General features: G+C 42.7%; 2 protein-coding genes across 3 annotated transcripts; both read right to left on the bottom strand.

Annotated features, from left to right (window-relative positions):
- Positions 1-2,737: 2,737 nt before the first annotated feature.
- Positions 2,738-13,873, bottom strand: LOC121667144 (kinesin family binding protein). The gene is made up of 7 exons (XM_042033457.1): positions 13,500-13,873; positions 11,062-11,160; positions 7,837-7,916; positions 7,532-7,715; positions 6,320-6,404; positions 4,913-5,025; positions 2,738-4,175 (listed from the first exon to the last, which is right to left on the bottom strand). Exons 1-7 carry the CDS (start codon positions 13,845-13,847, stop codon positions 3,297-3,299), a joined length of 1,788 nt encoding a protein of 595 aa, XP_041889391.1. The 5' UTR covers positions 13,848-13,873; the 3' UTR covers positions 2,738-3,296.
- Positions 13,874-14,022: 149 nt separating this feature from the next.
- On the bottom strand, positions 14,023-25,875 carry LOC121667142 (nucleolar RNA helicase 2-like). Of its 2 annotated transcripts, XM_042033454.1 has the most exons (15): positions 25,486-25,875; positions 25,092-25,358; positions 23,863-23,938; positions 22,725-22,903; positions 21,524-21,641; positions 20,563-20,748; positions 19,726-19,871; positions 19,353-19,502; positions 18,340-18,501; positions 17,659-17,778; positions 17,107-17,180; positions 16,187-16,346; positions 15,463-15,597; positions 15,032-15,076; positions 14,023-14,541 (listed from the first exon to the last, which is right to left on the bottom strand). In XM_042033454.1, the coding sequence occupies exons 1-15, from the start codon at positions 25,858-25,860 to the stop codon at positions 14,374-14,376; spliced, it is 2,361 nt and encodes a 786-aa protein (XP_041889388.1). In that variant the 5' UTR covers positions 25,861-25,875; the 3' UTR covers positions 14,023-14,373. The 2 variants fall into 2 exon arrangements, with proteins under 2 accessions (XP_041889388.1, XP_041889389.1); XM_042033455.1 differs by lacking the exon at positions 15,032-15,076 and having other exon boundaries at positions 25,092-25,361.
- Between the last annotated feature and the right edge of the window lie 572 nt (positions 25,876-26,447).

The raw sequence follows: 26,447 nt of genomic DNA, 5'->3' as shown, positions 1-26,447 counted from the left end.
CTGCACCATTACACTGACATGTCTCCATGTGCACACAGAGAAGGAAACCATCCACACCGAGCCTGTGCCAGGGCAGGACCAAAACACCCCACCTAGGAGCTTTCAGGAGCACAAATGAAGAGAACCAGCCCAGGGAGCTTTTGCCACACAGAGGCAGCAACCAGCACCAGCATCTCCCCTTGCAACACAGGGGACCTGCTTTCCTGCTGCAAAGGGGAAGTGAGGGCTCACTTCTGCCCACTGCCCCTGGTGCTTCAGCTGTCTTAAGAGCAACAGAGGACACAGCAGTCACCTCCCGCCATGCTTCTCCAGTCCAGGCCCCTCGAGAAAAAAAAAAGAGCCTGCTCTGACAACCTTGTAGGGAGGCAGAACAAGGCACTGGTTTCTTTCTTTCACAAAATACTGAAGCACAGCACAACCATCCCCATCACTCCATTTTAGAACACCTACCATATCTCTAGCCAGCATGAGAATTAAGAGCGCTTCAATTAAACCAAAACTGGTTTTAGTCAAACCAACTCACTTCTCATGAGTGCTGCACGCTATTTGAAGAAGTACTCTGAGGTTATAGCTCTGAGGTCAGATGCCACACTTGAAAGGAATTCTGCACAAACATGGACTTCTCGTAAATCTTGCTGCTTTATGCTGGCTAAGGAGAAAGAACTAGTAGAACATCAAAAATGAGGTTTCAGTTGTAAGACTTTTTTGCTGTACAGAAAGGAATAGAAATGCAGGTTAAACAGAGTTCACAGGAACCTAATCTTCAATTAATCTTTGAAATAAATGCCTGACCTCACACATACTTTACAGTTAAAACTCTACATTCCTGAAGGGAGCTTTGCTGCCTAATCCAACAAGCTCCCCGCCTACTTTTTTTTTTAACTAAATACACAATCTTACATAAGTTCATTCTCTCAAATCATTGAACAAACAGGAATTATTCAAAGGGTTTGCTTAAAAAGACATGCCTTAAAAGAAACACAGCACAGTGCATTGTGCTGAGCATCTGGCACAACGTAGTCTCCACTAGTAAAATATGATTAGCTGGCAGGAGCCTTGGACATTTACTCTAGGAGATGAACTGGCATAATTGGTTTCTGTAAGTCCATATACATTCATATGAAATGTATTTTAAGAAAAGCTGGAAAGCTGAAGTGTTCTGGGTATCTTCAGAAAAGAGAGCTCTCCAAACCACAGTGCCAATCACACTGATTGTGCTGAAAAAGCTCTGATCCCTCTTATATCAGGCCTTCTTAACTATGGACCTACTCTTACCTGTCTGCTGAGCTCTCACTGTGGTTCCAGTGGATTCAGGGTGTCTGTCTGCACACCTCATGATGGTTAAATTGGTTAAAAGGGATACATCTAATTATTAAAAGGGATACACCTGATAGTTAAAAGGCATACGTGACCCTGAACTTCATTCACTTTTGCAGTTACCTGCAGGTAACTTTTCATTCTTACTTCAGACCAGTATTTGAAGGGGAAAAAAAAGATGATTTTTTTATGCTAGGATAGCCCACAAACTATCCGCCTCCAAATTACAAGAAAACTAATTTGATGAGGCAGGCAATCCATGGTCTACAAAATTTGATCAAAGGCAAAAGTATGGAAGGAAAAAAACCCCAAAGAACTACCCAAAACATGTATTGCCACCTTCCACTTGAATGTGAAACTGAAAGTTAGTAGAAAATTCTAACTTTTGAGTTTGTGGCAAAAGTGCACACTAGCTTTAACTGAAATCAGACAAAAATAATGTGCAATACAGCCTGCTGAGAAATGTTTCAGTGAGAAACTAGGGCTGTCCTACCTTCAGGCCACAGGAAAATCTGAATTAAAGATCTGACTGCAGAAATGAAACTCCTAGAGGCTGACTAGACAATTATTTAGTAAAACAGAAAGAACACAGGCACGTGCACTCACTCTCTCTCTGTTCCTACAGGCACACAAGTAGCTGGCCTAGTTTTGAGTTTTGCTGCCGCTCATTTCCAGCACCCATTTGTTGGCCTATTTGTTTGTGGTTAGCAGTCTAGCTTGCAGAATTCTCTGCAGAAGAGATTTTTGCTACACATTTCAGATGTACATGCTTTCTTGCTTTGCACATGCTTTCCCCTCACACCCTTTAAGCAAACGTAATGTTTCTCCCCCTCCATTTTCCAGAAGAATCCAGTTGTTTTGACTGTTCCCTTTCAATGCCCTCTAGTGTTGTAAACATCCTCCCACCCTATCACCATGTCAGTGATAAGACTGCTGGTGCACTACTGCACAAAGTCACATTGTCCCTTCACTTGCCCCATGTCCCCTGGCATCTCTGGCCATCATCTCTTACTATAAAGTTGGACAATGTGCTCTGCCTTTATTTCATCTAAAACCACTTCAGACAGGTCCCAATTACAGCTCCTGCTAAAACAGCACCTGGGCTCCCTGAGCAACACAAAGTAAGAAGCCATCCATGGCATCCCAGGGCTTTAAGCTGTATTAGGCAAATGTTTGGAGGACTAGAGCATGGGACCTGTAACCTGTGAATTCTCTATCACGTATTAAGAGCAGGGTAACTCCTCCCACCACAAAGGAGGTTTGCTGTTTTCTTGCTCTGGCTACTGGCACTACAATTGCTCATGTGTTTTTACTGAAGACACTCATATGGAAACACTTTCTCAACTCTCTACTTTGGCCTAAGTTGAAATATACATTGTATCTTAGTTCACAGGAAACAGAATTCCAAGGACTCTGAAGAAACATTTAGCCAAGCTAGTCAATTTATTGAGTCTCTATCAAGCAGGTTTTGATTAACAAGGGAAAAGAACAACAAGCAACTTACAAAATAAATACTAAAAACAAATTGCCTTCACATTCATAAAGTTTTCTGGGGACAAACATTAGAAGAGAGAAAATGTATTCTAGTTGGAAGAATGTGCCTCAGGTTTATTAGAAAAAAAGTTCTTAGAGAAGAAGATTCTCTTAAAAGAAACTATTTTCATACAGCACTACACTTAAAAACTGAATCATACGCCAAAAAAAGCTGTGAGGGAGAAAAGGTTTATATTTACATATAGGACACACAGTACAAAGCATTAGCTGGACTTATACTTTACATTTAGAGTTTATACCATTAGCGTGGGTGAGCTATGGACCAGGAGAGCTCTGAGTTTTTCACAAGGTTACACTAGTGCAGGCTCTAGGTGGATGTCCCTGCAGACACCTTAGTTCTATCAATCAGTACAGAAGCTGTGCAACAGCACTGGCTCGGACAGGTAACTGTTCTGATAGTGCCCATTTGCCTCCAAGGCAAGTATTTATACAAATGAAGACAGCTTTGCTCTTAGCCTCTCCATGCTTGCTGGAAGAAGATTCACCATCTCCTTACTGAGTTCTAGTTCAGTTTCAATGGCAGGGACAGCATCTGGATACTTCTCACAATAGTCTACCAGAAATGTGTAATATTCCAATGATGTCTGCATATTTTCCAGTTGCTTTTTGCTATCTGAAGTAATAAGCTTACCATACAGTCGTGCAATATGAAATTTAGCCACCATTGCAGGGCGAAGAACATCTTCCTCGAGCTTTTCAGGAAACACCTTATCAGGGTTCCTCAAAGAATCCAAAAAGAGTTCATAATATTTGATTGCGAACTGAGCCAGAGAATTAATTTTTTTAACTGTGTGGGAGTCTAATTTCTCTAACCTGTTACCAATAGCTACCTTTAAATCCATCATCTCATAATAGGTGTCAGCTAGTTCACACTGAAGCTGCCTACAAATCAACAGGTAGTACTGGGGGTTCAGGTCTGCATAGATTGGCTCCAGCATGTCTATTCTACGCTTGTGCATTTTGCAGCGCCTCTCATAGTCTTCTTCAAAGAAAGCAAGTACCTTAAACAAAGCACTGTGATCCTGAACAATTTCAATATGGTCAGTAACATAACCATCAACCTGAAAGAACTCTTTTGCTTCCTGAACATAGTTCTGGCCAACCAGGAAGATTTCTCTGGCTTCTTGAAAATCTAAAGGATATACACTGCTTACTTTCTCCTCCATGGCTAAGACAGAGTCACATATATCACTTGTCCCAAAAAGAACAGCTTTTTTCCTGCCCTTCTCTTTTTCATCCTCTTCTTTTTTCCTTTGGGCTTTAAGTTCCAATTGCCTGTCTGGATCCAGCTCTCCTATGTTATCCTGAAATGAGAAAGCATGCTAATTAAAAACAAATCTGGCTTATAAAGCGATACTTACACTGAATCATTTTGAGTCACCTTTGAAATATGAACTAGTAAGCAACAAGACAAAAGAGAAATAATTGATATATTAGGCCTTATATTAACAAAAGAATAATGTAAATTACAGTGTCAATTCTGACAAGACAAAATTAAGGTGGTTCAGTCTCCCTACCCTATGTGACAAAACAGCCAAAGGAATAAACATTAAGCCCAAAGCCTCTGCTCCACAAAGCGTTTCAGCAAATGCTGTTTTAAACATCTGTAGAAATACTTAAGTGAATTCAATGAACTGAATCAAATCTGAATTAATCAAATGCTTGAATGAATGAGAACATCAGCACACAAAACTGTTGCATATTAAGACAGTGTTCTTACTAGCAGTTAAATAAGAAGGTATCTGTCAAATCAAGCTGCAAGAAAATGCAGCAGAGAGGAGAAAAATTTGTGAGGTTGCTGTAAAAGCAATGCACTGATCACTCTACAGAGCTGATCTCCTATCTGTGCTTACTCTTAAGTGCTGCATTTAAGTCAAAGCATACCATGAAATACTTGCTACACTGCAAGTATTTGTTGTTTTGTTCACTGGGCAATTGCTTACTTCTTGTTACCCACTGCAAATTGATTCCTCTTGCAAACATCAAAGCAGACTTAGTTTGCTGTTAGACAATGACAGCTACAGAGCCGATTTTCTGTTACCTCAAGCAATTTTCGAGCGCTTTGCAGAAGATTCAGGCAATACTTTATCCAACACCTTGCAATTTCAGCTTTCCTCTCTGGAAGGTCCTGTTGGTCTGGCTCTGTTTCATCTACTGAATGGACATAAACACATAAAAACTTTAAGAGAAGTCCAGCAAGACCCTCAAACGTTACATGCAAAGAATATCATACTTGTATTTAATTTTTCCTCATGGTTAGACAGAAACATGTTCTCCATGTTAGTTTATGTAACAGTTCTGTAAACTGTCATTTCTGGTAGAAACCCGTATAGACTAACGTGGATTTATCATCTATGAATTCTGAAAATAAATAGATCATAATGTATCTTTTAAAAGACCTTTCATCTTCAAGGTGTTTTACTGGAAAAGGTTTCCAGGTCTCTTTGTAGTAAGAGAAAGAAATCAGGATAATTCATTTTCTGAGATTCAGCTGCCTGCCCGTAATTGTTTCTGAAGGTAAGGGCATTGGTATTGCAAATGGCCCCAGGCTTGCTACCAAAAAAGGGAACAAAATAGGGGAAACTGCCTTTAGTTAAGCTACCTGGTACAAACATAAGATTTATTAGCTCTACAACTTCTGTGTTTTTCTCCCCAAAGTCTCTCCACTATCATAAATAGCAGCACTGCTGATGTCTCAAGATAACATTTTCATAAACCAAACACATTTCAGTGAAAACTCACTTCCCAGTCTCTATGCAGAACACAGTGAGTTGGCTGAACAATGAGAGGACATTCCTACAGGACAGCAGCACTCCTGTTCATGAAATAAAAAGCCAACTTCAGACTCAGACTCTGAAAGTTTCTTCTACTGGTAGTCACACTGGACTGCCAAGTTGTTCCTTTGCATCAATGCCCAAACAACAAGGAGGGCAGCTACAACTCCAAAACCAGCCATTGATGAGGCTGCAGCATCTAGCAACAAAAGATAATACAAGTACCTTCTGGATCTGGGGTTTTAAAAGCTGCAATTTTGCTCCCTCTTTTAAAGCTATTCCCAGGAAGCATCTGGTTTGGTTCCTGAATCACTGCCCTCTGATCACTGAGGCAAACAGCATTTTTAGCACATGTAAAAAGCCAAATGGATGAACAGAGACATTGCCACTGTTGAAGTGGATATTGTTTTAAATTTCCCTTTTACTCTGGTATGCTTTCTGAAACACCAGCAACAAGCACTTGAGTTTTTCTCACAGGGTCTACCCGTAGCCAATCTTGAGCTGTAGTAGCAGTCACTTTTCAGAAACCTTTCACTTTATTGAAAAATATTCTAGAAAATTAACACTGGGTAAGTTTTGTACATTTATTAATGTTTAAACTTCAGTTTTAAACATTAACACATAATGATGCTTAATTCACAAAAATTTTATTCAAAACTTTTTTATAAACTTACCATCTTCAGCAGATGGCACCTGTCCAGCTTGGCTAAAGATGACACTGGCTGCTGCTAGGCAGTGTCGAGCCTCCATAAAGCATTCCTAAGAGAAACAGGAACAGAGCAGCATTTAGCACTGGTGTGGGCAGCCCAAGCACTGCTCTCACTTGGCCAAACCCTTCACCTCAGAGAGTGAACATGCATGACCACAAGGGAAATGACAAAACTGAGAGACTCTGGAGCATATTCCCTGGGCACTGGAAGAAAATATACAATTTTTCCACAACTATTACTGAATACAGTATTTTCTAACCAATTGTTTTTTCTGTACCACAGCCACAACACTAAGCCTTGACTTTAATATTAACTATGCACACTGAACATTCTGAATGTTCTGCTCTCTGCTACTCTAGCTGCCTTGAGGTGAAGGAAGTGATGCCTTGTGGCAAACACTATCACAGGGTGTTAGTGGGAACGAGCCGGACATACAAGTCAACATTGTGAGTCAGATCTAGATTCCTTTACCTATATTTGGCAGTGCACTGTTAAATAATTAGTGCTACCAATGCATCAAAAAGATAGGGAAATTAGGAGTTACTACTGAAATTAGCATTAACTGGCTTAGGTAGGGCAGGAATCTTTTTAAACATCAGAAAAAATAATCTAAATAGCCTGGAATATAGAAATTCCTAAATAAAGCTGAAGCACGTCCTAACAGTAGATTGTTTAGAGTCAACACACAGCAAACAGCTACCAACTCACATATCCAATTTAATGTTCATGTAGGTTCAAACAACTCTTGAGCATATGCTAAGGTACAAAGGACAATAATTTAGAGAAAACAGTAAGCCATACCTTGCTCTCAGATGCTTTTTGTTTTCAAACTTTATTGTAAGAGAACAATATAAGAAAGAATTTTAAATTAAATTATTATAATGTTAAAGTTTACTTATGAACATGACATCACATTATTGCTAATATTTCATTAGCTATAGAGCTTTTCTCTTGTTTACACCCCTGTTCATCTTCCCCATTGCCATCGCAACACCACAGGAAAGCCACCATGTCCTCTTCAGAAAAAACTGACAGATGTTTCATGTCAGAAGACAACTTGTGGTTTTACAGGTGCCCATTTTAAATTCAGCTTGGAGCCCTGTCTCAAAGACAACTGTTTTAGTTGACAGTAACATTAATGGTATCACTACAGCAGAAAAACATTGGGTATATTACCTTGGAGAGATAGTACTGTGACAAAGTGGCAGCATTGCGTGCCCATTCTACTGGGTAGTAGCCACAGTACTCAAGCTGTCGTTTCAGAGTAGTATGGCAATACTGAGCAGCCTTCTCAATCATGTCCAGGTGCTGGTAGACTTGTGCCAGGTAATACAGAGTATGAGTGTAGGCTTTTTCAAATCTGGAAAAAAAAAACCCAACAGTCTCTTAAGATTTTTTTCTTTTTTTCCTCCCTAAATACACCCTCATAATTTGGAAAAAAAAAAAGTAATAATAATTTAACTATGCTGCTTAGCACCCACCTTTTGGATCTTTCTTGGTCTGTGAGTTTTTCTTCTTCTGCCATGAAATGTTCACTGGGATCCAGGGGAGGATTTCCATCCTGCCAGGGTACATGATACATTCAGCGAAGTACATTTCTTACTCTGTGGCACAGTGCTCCCTCTTCTGGCTGCACATCATTTACCATTTGCCAACCCCAAATTTAACAAAGCTCTGCGTAACCCATCCCAGTGACACATCTCCAGAGTAATTCCACAACATTCAGGAGATTTAGAGAATGAAAGTCACAATTCCACAAGGAATGACAAGGTTCACAGCTTGCAGGAGACTTCTGCTTATGTACTTTAAAGCAATGCATGCTGCCTGCACCAGAGATACTCAGCCTGGATTCCATAGGACTCTACTGGGCACCTTTATTTTGTACAATAACATACTGGGTTTTGAGGCATCAATTTAATACCAAGCACGCCTTCAAGTGTGAAATATTCGTTTGCCCAGCTGCACCGATCAGTAGCAAGAAAACATCCTGCAGGAAGTACTGCAGAGAACATGAAGTGCAGAGTGCTCAGCAGACCTGCTGTGAAGACTAACTGCTGTGAAGGGACTCCCAAGTATCTGCGAGCTGGCGAGATCTTTTACTCAGACAGACAAATGAGACAACATGCAATGTCTTTGGAGGATGAAGCTGCTAAATCTTCCTATCAGGCATAGTCTACATGCAAGTTATTAAATGTGGTAGCTCACATCATTAGAAGCACTTTTTTGTTCTTTAAACCATGAGTTCTGTCAGAATCCTTACATGGACAACTATACACCTTTTGGCATTGCTGTATCCAAGTCTGCCTTAAGACAACTGTCAATAACGTTATCAGACAGCTCACAAGCAATCCCAACAGATGAACATCGCTCATGACAGAGCTTTATTATGTGCTTATCCCATTTCCTTTGCAATTGTGAATAACTTCAGATGTCAATTCTAAAACACTTCATATGAAACCATCTTTTTAAGACAACTTTTCTCCCACTACACAGTGCATCATGGAGGGCGTCCAATGTGTCTGCCAGCAACAAAGCCCAGGTTAGTAGGCAGCTTGTCTAGCCCTTTCCTAACCCCATTTATTTCTTAGCCCAAGAGAAGGTAAGGCAACAAATAAAAATCAGTTTCAATAAATACTTTTCATAAGTTAATACAGACTTAGGCAGGAACAGGAACAAGGGCAGAGAATACACTCACTTTACAGGGAAGAAAACACACTATGTTTGTACTGCTTCTCATTAAAAATCCCTGAATGGACTTGTTTACTTGCTTTTAATAGAAGTGTTTTACTCATCTTAAAAAATGAACAAATGTACCTGAAACAGATAGTGACAAATAAATTAAAGCGTGTTTAACCTACCAGAGGCATGTAGATTTTTGTACATGATCTTTTAATCTGTACGGTTTTGTTTACACCTCATTCATTTTTAGATGTGAATTTATAACCCTTCCTCTTGTTTTATTTAGATATAAACCTTCTAACAAGATTTGGAGCATATTCTGGCAAGACTAGAGCTATTCCTGCAAAGAAAGCAACTGAAATGACATAGTACGCAAAACTCTCGCCTCCTTCCTGTATCTACAGATCTCTCTCTGATATCAATCCTTATGTCTTTACTTATCCTCAGAAAGAGCTCTCCAACTCTCCTTTCTAAGCAGACTTCATTAGCCCAAGCTCCTTGCATTGGTTTTGGCTTTAGGCGAGGGAAACCACCCTATCCAATTTGTAAGTTAATTAGGCCCAGTGAGTAAACAACTAAATCCACCTGCTCAGCAAAATGTCTCCATCATCAGCAGTTTACCAAAGACTCCCTAATAAGAAGGCTTCCTGATACCCTAAAAATGGGGAATTTTAAGAAAAGCATATTCACATATTTATAATTTCTGAAAGACAAATGCTGTATAAATCTGTAGTTTCTTCTAAAAAAAAGACTTAAAGCATTGTTATGTTTGACTGCATAATGCCTTGAACTGTAAGTGGCAAATATTGTTAGGGGAAAAGGTGTGGTAAGCAATCTCACATGGGCTCGTCATGTATGTATAACCCCAGTCAGGCAGCAAAGCCCCAGAAGAAATATTCAGTAACCACTACTAACAAAAATTAACAGCTTCAGAAAAGTCTACAGTGAAAATGTGAAGTACTTGGCAGCACTTTAATCCACTATACCATAGTACCAGTTTAATTTCATAATCACTGGAGCAAGTGCCAGAAGCTTTTGGAGGTCACGTGATAGGTGGGGCTGGGTATAAATATCAAAGCTGAACATCAGGAATTAGAGAGAGAATCTGTAGAGAGGTGTAGTATCTCTAGTTAGTCCAACTGATCCAGAGAGCAGGAAATATGCTGACAAGCTCTTCAGCACAAGTGGGGCTTTCTTCTGGATCCATTACCTCTTCTATCACTGTAGGCCAGCATGGCTGCAAGGGTGGAACGACGGCAGTAACCAACCAATAAATACTTGCCCATTCTAAAAATCTCTGCAAGAATAATTGGTACTCTAAACCAATTTCATGTAAAACCTGAACTGAACCTGTAATTTCATGAAACTAAGGTCTGTCCAACCTATTCAGCTGTCCTGAGACACAGCTACTGCTTCTTGAAGACCACAAATGTTTTTAGCTCACTCCAGAACAGTCCCTGAGGCAAGTCAGTGTAGAAATAGCTTTGCAAAGAGCTTAAAAATAGCACAAGGGAGTCTTTGTAGGATACACAGCAGAATCCACAGCTCAAACGGTTGTTTAATATGCATGAAAGGGTTAGCTGTCTGTGAGACTGTCCTCTTGGATGTGGAACTAAACTACTTGCCCCTGCAAAACACTGCACAGTCAGAGAAAACCAAACAAATATTAGTTTTGTTTCCTTTTCCTACTGCAAGCAAAGGACATTTTTACTGCATTTCCAAGATAAGATTTAATAACTGTCATCATTAAAACCCAAATTCTACCTGGCATCAACTCTGGATTATTAAAGACCTTTCAAAAGGGACCATTATTTTTGAGCAAAATCATTTTCTATTTTGAAATTCTCAAGTAATACTCTAGTTTGCCTTGTCCTATACTGCAGTGCAACTCGTATCACTTGCCAAAAGTATCACAGCAGCCAGTATAAAGCACAGAAGCTCAAATTCCATTGCATGTTTATTTCAAAGATTACTTAACCTGCAAGTGGCATGTGAAAGTAAAACCTGCCATGATATTAACACAGTACCTCTTTCATGTATTGATTATACAAGGCTTCTGCAGATTCCAAGTAAGTTTGTGCAGTTTCGATTTCATCCCTTTGAGACCACAGGATACCTAGATTGTTCTAAAGGTAAAAGGTAAAAAAAATAGTCATGTTCCATTCACATCACACATTTTTTTCCAAACAATTGATCAGTCTTCATTCATATATATATATATATGTGTGTGTCTTCTAATACAAAGTATTTCAAAAACCAGAAATTGTGCCCACAAAGTTCATTGTGGGTTGCTCAAAAGGAGGGGGTTCTCACACAGCAAATTTCACATTAAAAATTCACCTCACAGTCTAACTTTCTCTGTTTACTCTGCTAGATAAGGACCGGTGTGCTGAAATAATGAGCTTTTTCCACAGAGTATGTTCTGCATCCAATTCATGCAGCTTTTACATCACATACAAATATCATAAAAAGAGACAAGAAATCAGAAATTTGTTAACATGACTCCACAGAAAAAATTAACAGGAAAAAAATATGCTAGGAATGAATGCTTGCATATTTTCAGCAATGGAAAGAGATGAGAAGCACCTCTGAGATGCAAAAGTTATAGATTATTGCCTTCAAATTTAAGTTAAAGCAATGTACATAGTAACTCACTGCATCTGCGAACCCAACTCTTACAAAAATGACACTAATTTTATTAATAAGATGAAGGTGTTAATAATAACCTATGTCTGATGTGCTAATTTAAATCCTAGGCAGTGCTGTTACAAAATTCAAGAGGGCTAAAAAAAACCCCCCAAAACCTTCAAAATAATTAGAATGTGTAGCTGTATGCCAGCCCTGTGTCCCTTTCAATTCCATTCTACTGTTTTTCTAAGAAAGCACATCACATGTTGTTTATGAACTGAAACACTTTGCCCAAGGCCAAGCAGTGGAACAGACCAGATTCCATCAGACAGACTGGGATACACAATCTTATGCAAAAGCTCAGAAATCAGAAGTGGGGCTAAAGAAAGAGGCCCAGCAGGAAAAAGGAATGCCTCTTCCTTCAAAATAGCAGTTAGTGCCATGGCAACACACCCCAGGCATCCCAGAAGGTGGAGAAGTATGGCCACTGATGATAATCATTGCTTTAAAATCAGGAATTGTTTAAATTAAGTACTGAAGCCTGTTACAGCCCTTGGGACCGGGAGCTGAGGGCTCGTTTCCCAGCACTGTGCACACCTTAGGACAGTGCCAGGCAACAGCAGGCCCATCAGTGTTGGGCCACAGCACTTCATATGCATAACAAACTTTATCCTGCTGCTTCCTGAAGGCCCTGAAACAGTGAAGTCCATGCAAACTTTGGTCTAATAGAGAGAAGAGCTGCTTTGCAGCACACCAATTCAGAAGTGCAGTGCAATCTCTGGTGCTGAGCCACAAGAGCCACATCTCCCCAGGAACATGTGGAAAGATGTTATCTTATTTCGGCTGGAGCAGCCTCCTTATCTTACAAAGGGTAACAGATTTGTAGCAGTGTACCCATACCCTCACACTGAAGGACAAGGAGCAGATGTAACCTCACTGTTCCAGACAACTCAGCTAATTTAACCAGTGCAAGACAAGTCATCCTTTCACTTGCACCTTTCCACACCAGCCCACAATTCCTTGACAGTTTGATGAGAAAGCACTATGGAACCTTTTCTAATTAGAGCAACCATTTTTGACAGAGACATCTAAATAACTGCTCAATTTCATTTACAGTCTAGCGTCAGATACCTAAGATACCTAACTATACACCAGCTACCATGACAGAGTGATCAAGTAAAGGCCCTTGTGTGAATCTTCGTGTAGCAAAAACTAATACTGATAACAGTATTCTATTCTTCTGAATAAAGAGAAAATAGTATTACTTCAAGCACCAACAAAATTGTATTTACCCATCTGGGACAAAATATAATAGTTTAAAATATAACAGACAATGCTGAAAAGCAAACGAATTATCATTTCAGGATAACACATCAATAAAAGCACCTCCCAACTTCACTTTAACAACCACTGAGTTAAGGAATCACAAATAAATTCTGGATGTAGTGAGGTCTTTCACTAATTTATTCTTTCACGGCTCTTACAAGTTCTGTCTCAGTGTGTCCAGAAGAGCACGCTGTTCCATCAACACCCAGTTTCAATTAGGAGAACACATTTTAGATGCTCTGCACGCCCAGAGGCATCAGCAAGAGGCTTAAAAGAGAAGAACACCCCTCCAACAGCCACCACCTGTGAATGATTCCTTCCAACAAGAACTGAACGCCAGGGCTGCTGTGTTGATTATGGTTAAACGAGCAGCACCTGTCAGGACACGGGACTGCCCTGGATCTCTTCGCAGCCCACTGCAGAGACCACCCGGCACAGCCCGCAGACACAAGGCCCTGCTCCGCCTGAGCCTCCCGCTCCACGGACACCCCTTGCGGCCTCCCCTGCCCACCTGGGCCTGTATGTAGAGGGACACGCAGTCCGGGGAGAGGCGGTGCGGCTCCAGGAGCTGCGTGCAGCGCTGCAGGTGCTCCTCGCCGGCCGACAGCTCCTCGGTGTCGGTGTGGTTGACGCCCAGCTCGTACTCCAGCACGGCCCGCCGCACGGCCAGCACCGCCTCGCCGCCCTCCTCGGCGGCGCTCAGCAGCTGCTTCACCTCCTGCAGCAGCGCCCGGGCGCTGTACTTGGAGCGGTACGGCTCCGTCTCGGGGTCCTTGAGGGACTCCACGGCTGAGAGCGTGCGGGCGGCGCGGAACTTCCCGCACACCGCGGGCCACCCTCCGCCCGCCGCCGCCGCCATCTTCCCGCGCGCCCGCCCCGCCCCGCGCCGCCTGACGCGCCCACGCCCGGCCCCGCCCCCGCCCCGCCCCCTCAGGCGGTACCCTGAGGGAGCCGGCAAACGGGAGCGCCCCAAAGGACACCACAGCGCTGGCACCCGCGGGCAGCGTTCGAGGAAGGGTGCTGAGGACTTAATGTCCAGTTTTTCTGTAAAAAATTTATTTTAGAACCCGATTTTTTAACGCTGCTGAAGAGGCGAGGCATGGTTACTGTCCGTGTTTGGATGAATTTTGTTCCCTCACAGTGCTGAGTTTGCAGCACACTCACAGGGTCACAGATGCCCTAACAGGCAGCAGCTACTTTGCTGAGCAGAAAGAAATATCTCCCAAAACACCTGGTCATTTCAGCAAACATGATTTTTAGCCATCCTCCAAGACAGGTTGGTTTATCAAGGAATAAAGACAAAGAGGAGTATCTAACAGGCTTTTACTGTCTGATAAAATTCAGCTCAGTCCCGTATCTGTAGCAGAGGTTAATTGAGTGTCCTGTTAAAGTCCCCGATTTCCACTCTTGAACCAGCTTTTTCTCTTGAAGTCTCCTTGCCTGCTGTTTCCGAACTTGGAGAACCCTCGTCCCGCCTCCTGGGGATATTCTTCCAGCTCAGGCAACTCACTTGCCACCGACAGCTGCCAGCGCCGTGTGTCCTTCCACTGCTCCTGAAACAACACCAATGTAACCAGACTTTATGTCCCTGCAGGGGTGTCCAAGGTAGCATCAGAAGCAACACTGAATGCGAAGGCATTTCCAGACAAATCCCACCCCTGCCAAAATAGGCCATTAGATCCCCCCATGGGAAACACAGTCCTGTGACAAAGGATAAACAATCACAAGGGACAAAGGGAACGAAGTTGACAGAAAACTGGTGAACTCTCAAATACACTGGAGAGGCCAAAACAGACTAGCCAAAGACCACAGAATTTTCTTTAATGAAATAGGGTAATATGGGAACAGAAATGAGAAGAGACATGGCAGGGTATTTTCTAATGACTCTCCTGTGTTCCTTCTAGTCACTCTGTTGCCAACACAACATCCTTATTAAAACCACAAACCTTAACCTCCAAAACCACCCTATACTCAATCCTTTATGGCAGCTGCCAATTTTCAAATCACCAGGTTTTAAAGCCAGCTCTGGCTACACAAACATACCTGTATGTTACTCAGTTCATCAACAGGGATATCAAAGCACACACCCTACGAAACAAAACAAAAGAGGCACAAATTTACAACGAAAGAATAAAGGCCTCGACAACCAATCCCACTACATATGTATTTCTGATGCTTTTTTTTTTAGGAGGCAATTCCTGCATTATCATTTAGGAGTAATGTCTCTAATAATTCTCAAAGTTTTAAAGCACTCAAGTAACATCAATGCTTTTTTTTTTTCATTAGCGTATGCATGAACAGCACACTCGTGATAGGTTACCATTTCCTGAGAAAAGAGATTGAGTAGGGATAGTGCGGTACCAACATTTTGTACCAATACTTCAGAACTCCAGCCTCAATCACTGCACAAACTGGTTATATGTGAACACACACAAAGCCCCAAATCCCTTCATTCCCAAGGCTGGCCATCTTACCATCTTCCCCTTGAGGAAACGCATTGCAGACACCTTGTTGTCGACTTCCTCCCCAAGCTGTTCCTTCAGCCCCCGCCAGGCATAGCCCATGGTATGCATCTCTATCGAACACTTCAACACCATGGTCACAAAACCCTGCAGGAAACAGAGAAAAATGTATAACAAGGCTAAACTTGGTCAAACCTACTGCTAGAAAAGATAAAAAAACCCCCAAACTGATACAAGAACCACAGTCCAATCACACAGTATGTCCAAAATTGTGTTACCACACAATGAGCTGGGCCACGTTCTCCCTAAATCCATCAGAAAAAGGAAGTGCTGTACTTTTCTTCAGTTAGGATCTCTTTGAGATCAGGTAATCCCATGCTGTACTTGCAATATGACAGAAACGTAAAAGATTTCTGATAAGGGGGAAACTACAATAGCATGAATCAATCTATTTGCTTGTAAAATGTCACTAAACTCTCTTAGAGCATCAAAGTCTTCTGTTACGTCAGTCTCTGGAGAAATTCTTTTAACTCTCATCACAAGAAAATTTACTGATTTCAAGTGTCACCCAGGAAGAGCTGATTTCAGCTAAGGAACAAGCAACACAGCAGGAGCCTGGGGCTAACAGCTATTCAGAAACCCAGCTGAAAAAGGCTGGGAAGGAGATGCCACGTGTGGCCTGGACACAAGCAATTCATGCATCCATCCTTGTTATCACAGGTGCATCATTACTTACAGCTGTTGAGTTGAGCAGGGAGCGCTGCTGGATATGAGCTGCCCCAGAAATGTGCGCCAGGGCTGCAGCCAGGGCAGCCACCGCCCCCTTTTCATCTATCAGCTCTTCAGCTGATTTTCTGAAGTAGTCTACCGCAGAGGGAGGAACAGCCTCCAGCAACCTACACAGTTACAACACAGGTTTAAACAGGTAAGAAAAGGCCACTGTGAAGCGCAGCCATGTTTAAGACATAGCCCAAATTGGTTATTTCTGAAAAAGGCAGGGGGAAAAAAAAGAGATAGGAAACTAAGAACAGCTACTTCTGTAATGCTATTTCTGGTACAACAGCTCCCCCCATCATTTTTTAGTATACAGTGAACCCAAAACCATGCCCATCATCTGTTTTACACTGGTCAAATCCTTGCTAATTATAATAATCTGCTTCAAGACAATTTCCGCCACTGGGGAAGCAAATGTAAACAGAGCTGCATGGAATAAAAGCCATAACCCTTGGAAATAATACAAAGAAACACAAGCCAGGGCTAAAACACCCTCACTACTGCAGAGTAACTCCTCATTATACCAAGTATTGCTTTTTGCACACTGCTTCCACCATGTCATCTGAACAGACAAAATCAGTTTCCCCTCACAACAGTAATTCCCTCATCTGTCACTGATTTCTGATTTTATAAACAAAGGGTAATTTTTGCAAAAGATTAGAGAACATTATATTCTTTCAAAAGGTCTATGTTCAGCCCACAGAGATTTACTGATACCACCTTATGTTGTCCATACAGAAAGCAGTGACTTATACCACATAGGCAAAGCCATGCTCACATACAGGTGTGATCCCTTAAAGCTTTGCATTAAGCTCTAAGCATCTAGAACAACATCATCTCTAAACCTTTTTTAAGAACAGGCAAATAGGCAAATAAACTTACTTTTTGGCATCACTACTTGAAGCTTTAATTACATCTGTAGCAGAAGGAACGCCTACACGCTTAAAGGTAATACCCTGAAATCAAGAAAACACATTAAAGGTATTTTCGGCACTATACAATTCAATGGTACCTACATCACATTACTGAGACCTCTACTTACTGTTTACAAGACCAACATACTCTTTACTAAGTTATTTCTAAAGCTAAAATAAAGCCTTTAAGTTCCCAGCTTTGTTAATTTGGACCTACTTTACTCCAATGTACATGCAGACTGTGATGCAAGGCATGGTCTGCCTCATGCATTCCTGTCCCAGCCTGCCTGCTGACATCCACAGAGGACTGCCAGCATGGGAAAACTAAGGCAATACAAGAACAAGCCAATACAAAAGCATCTACAAACACCAAATATCAGCACTTCAGGCCTACTAGTCTATGGGACAGGAGAGTCCCATTCTGGACTTACAAGCAGCCCATGATTACAAAGTCTAAGAGTAGCAGGGTGCTTTTAGAGCTGAATAATTTCCTTAAGCAGAGACCTGAGGTACAACTCACCGCTTTGTGCTCGACTTGTTTCAGAAGATCTTCTTCTCTTCTCTGAAACAAACAAATGCAGATACCAGTTCGGCCAGCTCGGCCCGTGCGTCCAGAACGGTGGATGTAGGAATCAACATCCTTCACAAATTGAGGTCAACATGAGAAAACCTTATGTTATTTAAACTGTTGACATTTCAGATTAAACACAAGCTAAATTCAAATTTAGCAGCCTAAGGAGTGATACATTATGTGTTTATACCCAAACTTATAACTACACATAAACCACTTAGGTTTGCCTGTGCTCCCCCACCCAAAAGTATGCTACTCAGCTTTAACAAACACTGCTGACAGGCATTTTAATTTTTTTATATAAAAAGCTCCACTAGAGTGGAGCGATGAAAAGGGCAGCAAAAATATTTTAGAGTTTTTATGAAACTCAGCAACATTCAGAAGGAATTCAGAAAAGATGCACAATATCAAAACCTAGGAGTTTCCAGAGTAAACAAAACCCAAGACTTTAATCAAAGCTCAAACTGTAAAACTTTCAACCACAAAATTTTAGATCTGGCATTTAAAAAAAATTCACCTAATTTGTGAATTGGAACAGAACATACTTCTGATGAAAGAGAAATAACCCACCACTCTGGCACCAAAAAAAAAAAAAGGTAAATAGAATTTTAGTTTCCCCTAATGACTTACTTTTGGTGGTGAGCACTGTATAACAAGGTCAACCTCGGGAATATCCAAACCACGGGCAGCTACATTTGTTGCAATCAGAACCTCAAACACACCATTTCTGAAGCCTTTTAATGTAATTTCCCTCTGTTTCTGTGGAATGTCACCATGCAAGGACTGGGCATCCTGTCAGTGCAACAAACCATCAACACGACAGTTAATGGGAGTCTAGGCTGCAGCATCTAAAGATATTTACCTGCAAACCTCAAAATACTGTTCAGAGCAACAGAAAATAATTACATAGCTGATACCAAAGGAATATAAAGCATCCTGCTTTGTTTGATCCTTTTCTGGGATTTACTGTGAAAGCAGCATGGCCAACTGGCAGAAATTGCTGCAAGTTTTTTACGTGGATGGTATATGAGATTTCTCTAACACTAGGCAAACCATGTATTCCCACCACTGCTCTTTGCCCATAAATCAGCACTTAGTATCAAACAGGATTTTCTCAAAAAAATACGCAGCACTTTTCCTCACACTCAGAAAAAGGGCAGTAATTCAAGCAAGCACAGAAGACCTGCTCAATAGATCACCTGAGTTCCAAACAGTCTTGGCAAACCTTCCAAGGGCAACAAGACATTTCGTTCTACCATATTTGGATTTTCCTGAATGACTGTTCAAAGATCAAATGCCATTAAGAGATGGGAATCCAAAAAGCATATTAATGTAAGATGGGATGTAAGTCCACTACACTAGCTCCTGTTTGTTACAGTTATTACTATCTCCTGGTTATTCAGCATAAGCTGTGTATTTCCTATTGATCTGGGTCCTGCACAGTTTTAAAGCCAAAGGAATAAATTCATAATCTCAGTCAAGAGGATATTTTAACTTCAAATTTCCATTTTTTGAAACAGCTTTCACAAGTCTTAAAACCACCTAGAGAAACAATTTTCTTCAGACAGTTGCAATCTCCTATTTATTTCAGGGCATTCAACCCCGACTATCAGAACCGCTGCTCTGTGCTCAGCCCCCAGTACCTGTTTGAGTGAAGCATTCATTGCCAACTCATTTGCTTCCCTTTTGGTCTCACAAAAGACAATGGTTCGCCCACGGCTGCCACTGTAGACCTGAATGATGTCCCCAAGAACTCCTGCTCTCTGAGATGAGCGACACTGTATAGCCAAGTGCTGTTTGGGAAAGAAACAAGAAACTGTGTTAAACCTAAGCCACGCACAGGATAAAATGAACAAAAAAGACATTTTAATTTCTTTTAAGCTTGCAAACAAAATCTGTGTTGTCAACCATGTGAAAAGTCATTCCATACCCCCATTTGTAAAGTTAATGCACAACCCATTTTATCAAGGCCACTTGCTTTCAGGACCTGCACTGCTCTGCAGCAGAATCACTCACTTCCACAGTTGTGGCTGTCCTTTGAGTCTTCCTTCCAATCAGGTCGATCTGTTCGTACTCATCTCTCATGTATTTTTTTGCTACATCATAAACCCATCGTGGACAAGTTGCAGAAAACAGCAGTGTCTGCGGGTTGTTCTCGGAGCCTGGAAGGAAGGACCATCGACTTCAGACATCACAACAAACCATGACACTTGAGAACTGATAAAAAAGCAAGAGTTGCTCTCAAATTGACAAGTCTCTACATGCACTAAGTCACTACAAGATGTGAAGAAACACTGCCAGCAATCAGCTTTTTGTGGCTTTTAGAGCCAAAGTGGTAAACATTGTTTTTAGTAATTGTTGAGATTTCTATTTCCAGTAATTCAAGCCTTTTCAAAACTTCTGGCATTAGTGAAATGTGGCAAGGAGTTTCACACATTAATATTACCTCCTTCTGCTCTGTACCTGGTACCTGACAGCTCTACTGAACACCCACTACATCAGAAAAGAGCAAATATTCCCTAGCTGTCAGCTTTGTGTGACGACAAGTGTACAGACAGATCATAACCCTAAACCCTTCGCTCAAGTCACGTCTCAGGATGAGGAACACTAGGGCTTAAGCAGTTGGGTTCGCTGCTTTTTTCCCTAGCTTTTTTTTTTACTCCAGTCCATCCAGAGATGCCACTCCAGCCCTTCAGCCATCTGTCACCTCTCTTCGAACTTTTTCCAATTCTACCTTGCCCTTTTCTAGCATCACACAAAGAATTTAAGTTAGGGGTGCACCAGAAGTTTTTAAAGTAGTATAACTGTGTTTTCTGCATTGTCCCCTGTTCGTGTCCTGATGTCTGAGTTCACCTTTCTTATAGGATGATCCCAAGATTTCTTCCACTTGTTCTGCAAAGCCCATGTCTAACATGTGATCCACTTCATCCAAAACAACATGCTTCACACTGGAAAGTTCCAGCTTGCTATTCTGAATGTGGTCTTTGATCCGTCCAGGAGTTCCCACTAGAATATCGATGCCACTTTTAAGGAGATCAACTGGAAGACAGAGAAACAAGGACAGTGTCAGACTGCTAAGAGACAACATGATAAAAAGTTAGCAGCACACAGCAACACCTCTCATTTTAGAAGCAAAAAGCTGCTGCCCTTTAACCTCAGAATAAAGCACTACATCCAAAGGTAACAGCTACCTGCAGTCCTAGCTGCTCTGTCAGGAGTTCCAGTCAAACCTCAGGCAAAGTTACAGGGAAATACACCAATTTCCAAGCAACAATCAGCTGACATTAGAAACCTTCAGAGCACTATGGCTTGGTCCTGAGCTCCACTCAGGACCCAGACAAAGACCTGGATATCTTCTACAAGATCACTCTCTGTGTCCAGTTCCATCAATTCAATCCCAGAGTGATCAGTGACCCTAACCCTAAATTTCCATTACTACATGGAAACACTTTCATTTTCCAGCTAAACTCTTTGTCACAGCTACCTCTGGAGACACACAGAGCCACAGGCACATACATAGTTCTCGTCTTTCTGTGGACTGTCACCTAGTCCCAGTCTATGTCCACACAAAAACACAATAAAGAACAAACTAAAAGGACTAGACATGTCACAGATCTACAACCATTCTTTTCCATAAAGATTTATTGGAACTAAAATAATTCAACCCAGGCCGTGTGCTTCCTTTGAAAGCCAGGTCATTTGAGTTCCTGACTGAACTCGAGGTCTGAGGGGGCAAAAAGCCCATTTTTACTTATGGAATGCATTTGGGAAAAGTCAGCTTCAATCCATTAGTAATTCCTTAGCAGTTACTTACGCTGTTCTTTATATGGAGCTCCTCCATAAAAACAAGCAATTGACAGTTTCCTTGTGAGATTCTTGAAGTCTTTGGCTACCTGAGTGGCCAGTTCCCTGGTTGGAACAAGAACCAGCACCTGGAGGGACAGATAAACAGGCAAAAATGTAGCTGTGCTTGGGAGAAGGTGTAGGAGATAAGAGTTTACTACCCATCAAACACCTTGCACTCCCATCTTTATTCTACATTTGTTGTAGAGCCCACAGCTTCCCACCATCCCAGCAATATTAATATTAAAGCCAGATAAAAGACACTTCAGTAACATTACCAAGGGCAAGGAAGGTGCAGCTCAGCATTAAAGGGTAGGAACAGTCACTAAATCTGGTGTAGTAAGATTTTAAAAGATGATGCACTCTAGCCATACATCCTTCCTTTTCTCCACCAACCTGCCTTCCTCTAATATCTACCCTTCCCACCAACATTTTATTTAAGAGTGAACCAATAAAACAAAGAGCTGAATTCATCTCTTAAAGCTTTCAGACAATAGGATTTTAAAATTTACATTGTTTATTTAAATTTAATTTAAATTTAAATTTAAAATTTACATTGTTAATAAAACAGAAGGATAAAGCAGGCAACAAATCTGCAGACTATATATAGTTCTGCAGTCTAACGATAAATATATACACTCCAATGTATAGGAATAGGTATCTGATCACTGGCATCTGGTTACCAATTCCATCTCTAGTAAACACCACTTGCATCTCTTGAGTGTCCAGACATGAAGGAAACAAAACAAAAAAAACACCAACAAAATCCTTCACTTATCGCCATGGAATTTATAGTGAAAAACAACCTCAGCAAACAGAGCCAAGTCCAGGTGACTCAAACATCACTTAAGAAGAGGCAGGGGACTGAGCCCCAAAGCTGCACACTAAGTGCCCGACGACAGCAGCCTGGAAGCTCCCTAGACACTGCTGCAGTGCCCTGACTGTTCTCCCAAACACAGTCACAAGGGACCTCAAACACCAAATTTGTCATTGCTGTGATGCTGCAAAACTCTGTTACACTCTATCCCCTGATCTGAGCAAAGCACTCAGTATTACAAAAAGCAGTATAGGACAAAGAAGTCCCAAACAAAAAACCTGAAAGCAACAGTAAAATCACTTTCAAAACCTGCCATGCTCTAAGGTTTTGGTGTAAACCCTTAAGTGCAAGTTACTTTTGGTGCACGGCCTCTTCTCCCATCCTGCGAGACACTCTGAAGTTTTTCAATCAGTGGAAGAGCAAAAGAAAGGGTTTTCCCAGTTCCTGTTCGAGCTTGAGCAATTACATCTTTGCCGTCATATATGGGTTGGAAAGTCTTCACTTGCACAGGGAACAGGTATTTTACACCTCGAGCTGTAAGATAATTGAAAGACGTTTCACTAAAAGGTGAACTAACAATTAGAAGCCCTCATACATAAATAGCCCAAATACGTAGGGCACACCACCTCAAATCCTGTACACAGAAATTGCAGCTTAGAAGAAAACCATATATCTTTACGTTTTACTCATACTCTAGATCAAAAGATATTCCACCCCCATGGTGAGAGTTGAGTATCCATGATGAAATACAGTCTTCTTTGTGACGGATAGTTTAAGAGAACAGGAGAAGGAGGAAGAACCCCAGCATGTTTTTTCTGATACAGTTTAAGATTTTGTGGTAGCTTGGTTTTGAAGGTGAGAAGATGATGGTGTTTGTTTCAAAACATTCTAAAACATCAAAGAGATTTTGCACAGTAGAAGTGAAACAACCCATCCAACAGAAACTTCAGAGCTAGGACAACATAAAGCAACAAGGAGAATTTTTTCCAAGGAACAAGACTTGCACATCTTCCCAACACAGAGGACAAGAACCCTACAGCGATTACTTCCTCAACAAAACTAATCACAAAGACATGAAAATGCCCAAAACTATGAGAATAACCCTAGACAATCTGTTCACACAAGGCAAATAGTCTTCATATACAAAACTCCATTAAGGTTGTCTAAGAAGCAACATTGTAGAGAGCAGACATAGGAACAGAAATAAAGATATAGAGAATGATGCTGACAAGGAATGTGTCTCTAGAATGTGTATCTAGGAATAACCACCCCATGGAAGAATAATTTCATCTTAAGGCACCTGAAATTGAACAAACCAGAACACTTTTTTCTACTAACAGCAGATTCTCTAAATCCACAACGACTGCTCATATCATTCTTAGCATACAATAAATGTAACACAGTTTAGGACTATTTAACTTTGGCTTATGCAGGTAACAGAGTGCAATTCTGAACAAACATTTACAGAAATGTCTTTTATCACACAAACTAACCTGTGAGAAGGTTGATAGTGTTTTGTGAGAGCAGAAAATTAGAGAAGGCGCCTTCTTTTGCTTCTTCCGTCAACTCCTAACAGGATATAAAAAAGAAAAAAGACTTAGTAGTCCTGCAAGATGAGCATAAAACATACTCTACACAGGCACCCAAGAAAACCTGTGCATTTGCTGTACTACCACAGTTTAACCAGATACTTCCTTTCTGCTCAAAGGAAAAAGAAAACCCTTTGGATACAGGCATGCTTGGCAAATCAGGAAATGGAAACTATTTGTTAAAAATTTTAACTAGAGTCCACTGAAACCATGAGAAAACCCTTTTTCACAACAAAACATACTTGCTGTAACAATTCACTCACTGTGTGAAGCATGAATTTCCCTCTAGAAGACACCTACGTAGTACACCATGCAAAGAGCTTTGAACTTTACACGTGAGTTAATACTTAAAACACAAAATTTAGATTTTACTTCAAAGATCCAAGAGGTTGCATCATTACACCCTACATACAAAAAACACTCTCTTGACACATGTTCCCACCCTAGACACAAAACTACTCACAGGAGGCCCTACACAGGGCCCCGTTGGACATTTGTGAGAGAAGCGGGAGAACTCCAGAAGTGGGAATTAATGAGGACAACTGTGGCTTTCTATTACAGAACACTTTACCAATACTTCTTCAAAGGTCCTGCCATCAGAGAGAGTACCATCACAGCACAAAGTTAAGTCATGTTTCTGGAATGGTGGCTGCCTATGCAGCAGGGAAAAACCTTTGTGCTATGGGACACAAACAACCTGTGACACGAAGACGAGTAGCACACGGAAACTGCTCCCCTAACCAGCCGCCATCCCGACAGGACACGCCGCTCCGAACGGTCGGCATTTAGCGGGAGGGGGAAAGCACGTGGAGAGCAGCTCCCACGGAGAGCAGCTCCCACGCGTTGGTGCACGTGGTGCCGAGCCTCACTCACTGCCCGCAGCCCGGGCGGGAACGAGCAGGACGCCGGGCAGGATGAGAGGCGGGATGCCCGGGCACTCCCGATGCCCAGGAGCAAGTGCCGCACATCCAAGGCGGACAGCTGCAAAATGTGCCTACGACAGATGCCTCGTGCTCCCACTGTCTCGCAGCTCAAGTCTCCACACAGCGCGCACTACGTGTTATTAAACCCACTAATTACAAGCAGAACGTTAATTAATCAAGACATGGGCTGTGCTGGCAGAGGACCCCTACCTCGGCGCCGCTGTCCTGCTCTCCGGCAGCTGGGGATGTCACGCTGTCGCTCACAACGGAGGAAGATTCCACCGCGTGCTGGGACGCGTCGCTCTTTCCTACCAAACCGTTGCTCTTCTCCTTGATCTTTTTCGTCTTCTTGGGCACGGGGGGCTCGAAATCGCCGTCCCCCAACCCGCTCTCCTCGGGCTGCGCCTGCTCGGCCTCGGCCTTACCGCGCCGCTTCGCTTTCACCTGCCGCTTCACCTTCTTCTCCGGCGTCTCCTCCTGCTGCGGGAAAGCCGCCGTCACACCGAAGAAGCCCCTTCTTCCCCCCTGCCCGCCCCCAGTCGACTTTAAGCCCCCCAAGCCCGTACAAAATGGCCGCACCCGCGGCCGCACGTGGCGCGCCCACCTTGGCCTTTCTGCGGCGTCCGCGGCGCACCGACTCTGCGGCGGCCGGCGCCTGGGGCTCGGCGGGGCTGTGCTCGGGCTCGGCGGCGGGCATGGCTGCCGGATGCTCCCCGGGAAGGTACGCGGCCGCGGCGCTGCTGCCAGTGTCGGGGCCGGTCTCGGCGCGGCGGCCCCAGGACGCGCGCCCCGCCCCGGCGCGCAGGAAGTGAGGCGGGAGGGCCGGTCCGCAGGGCAGCGCTGCCGACAGCAGCACCGACGGGCCCGCCCCGGCGCCGCACAGCCAGCCCAGCCGCCGCCCGCCGCCGCTCGCCGGGGCCACCGCCGCCCGCACCGCAGGGAGCCCCAGCCGCGCTGCCCGGCCCCACACGGTCCCCATGCAGCCGCTGCGCCCTCGGCCCGCCCCTTCCGCCGCAACGCCCGCCGGCCCCTTCCGCCAGCTCCTCCGCCACCGTGAGCTCCCTCACGGCCCTGGCCTCGTGGTCCGCTTAGCAGACCTCCTTTCGCGGACTTCCCCTCATGGGGCTCCCCTTGTTGCCCACAAATCCGGGCTTGTTCCGCGGTGTGCAACAAGCCAACGTTCGAGAGACCTTATTGATTTCAGAGCTGCACAAGCTCGGGTGTTCGGTGGCACAAGTATAGCACCACTATCGGGCTTATTCAAACACAGAAATCCCGAGTTAGAAAGGGCCCAGCACTCTACAGGGATTGGTTAGTATTTTCCACACAAATTCGGTAATCCCAGCTAACTTCTCCACATGCTCAGGAAAAGGGTATTGACCCCCTTAGGTAGGCGTCTTTCTGACCTGTAGCCGTGATTTTTAGTTACAATACTAAAACATAATTCACCCATAGGATACATGGTCCATGAGCATTTTGCCAACTCAGCAATGTATACATACACATACATCAACATACTGATTTACTTCATCCTTAAAGCTTCTTAGTTCCAGGACGTCCTTGATT

This window comes from Corvus kubaryi, unplaced genomic scaffold, assembly GCF_017639235.1.
Source record: "Corvus kubaryi isolate FWS band 111438036 unplaced genomic scaffold, C.kubaryi_AGA036_p1.0 37357, whole genome shotgun sequence".
NCBI lineage: Eukaryota > Metazoa > Chordata > Aves > Passeriformes > Corvidae > Corvus > Corvus kubaryi.
The sequence above is the reverse complement of the archived record's forward strand: the minus strand, read 5'-3'. Positions and strand labels throughout refer to the sequence as shown.

Coding starts and splice junctions, on each gene's coding strand:
- LOC121667144 (XM_042033457.1), bottom strand. CDS start 13,847: ATGGCGGCGGCGGCGGGCGGAGGGTGGCCCGCGGTGTGCGGGAAGTTC. Junction 7,917..11,061: donor ATAATCAATACATGAAAGAG/GTACTGTGTTAA, acceptor GTACCCTGGCAG/GATGGAAATCCTCCCCTGGA. Junction 6,405..7,531: donor CACAGTACTATCTCTCCAAG/GTAATATACCCA, acceptor TGTTTCTCTTAG/GAATGCTTTATGGAGGCTCG.
- LOC121667142 (XM_042033454.1), bottom strand. CDS start 25,860: ATGGGGACCGTGTGGGGCCGGGCAGCGCGGCTGGGGCTCCCTGCGGTG. Junction 19,872..20,562: donor GGGATCATCCTATAAGAAAG/GTGAACTCAGAC, acceptor CCTTCCTTCCAG/GCTCCGAGAACAACCCGCAG. Junction 18,502..19,352: donor TGAATGCTTCACTCAAACAG/GTACTGGGGGCT, acceptor TTGCACTGACAG/GATGCCCAGTCCTTGCATGG.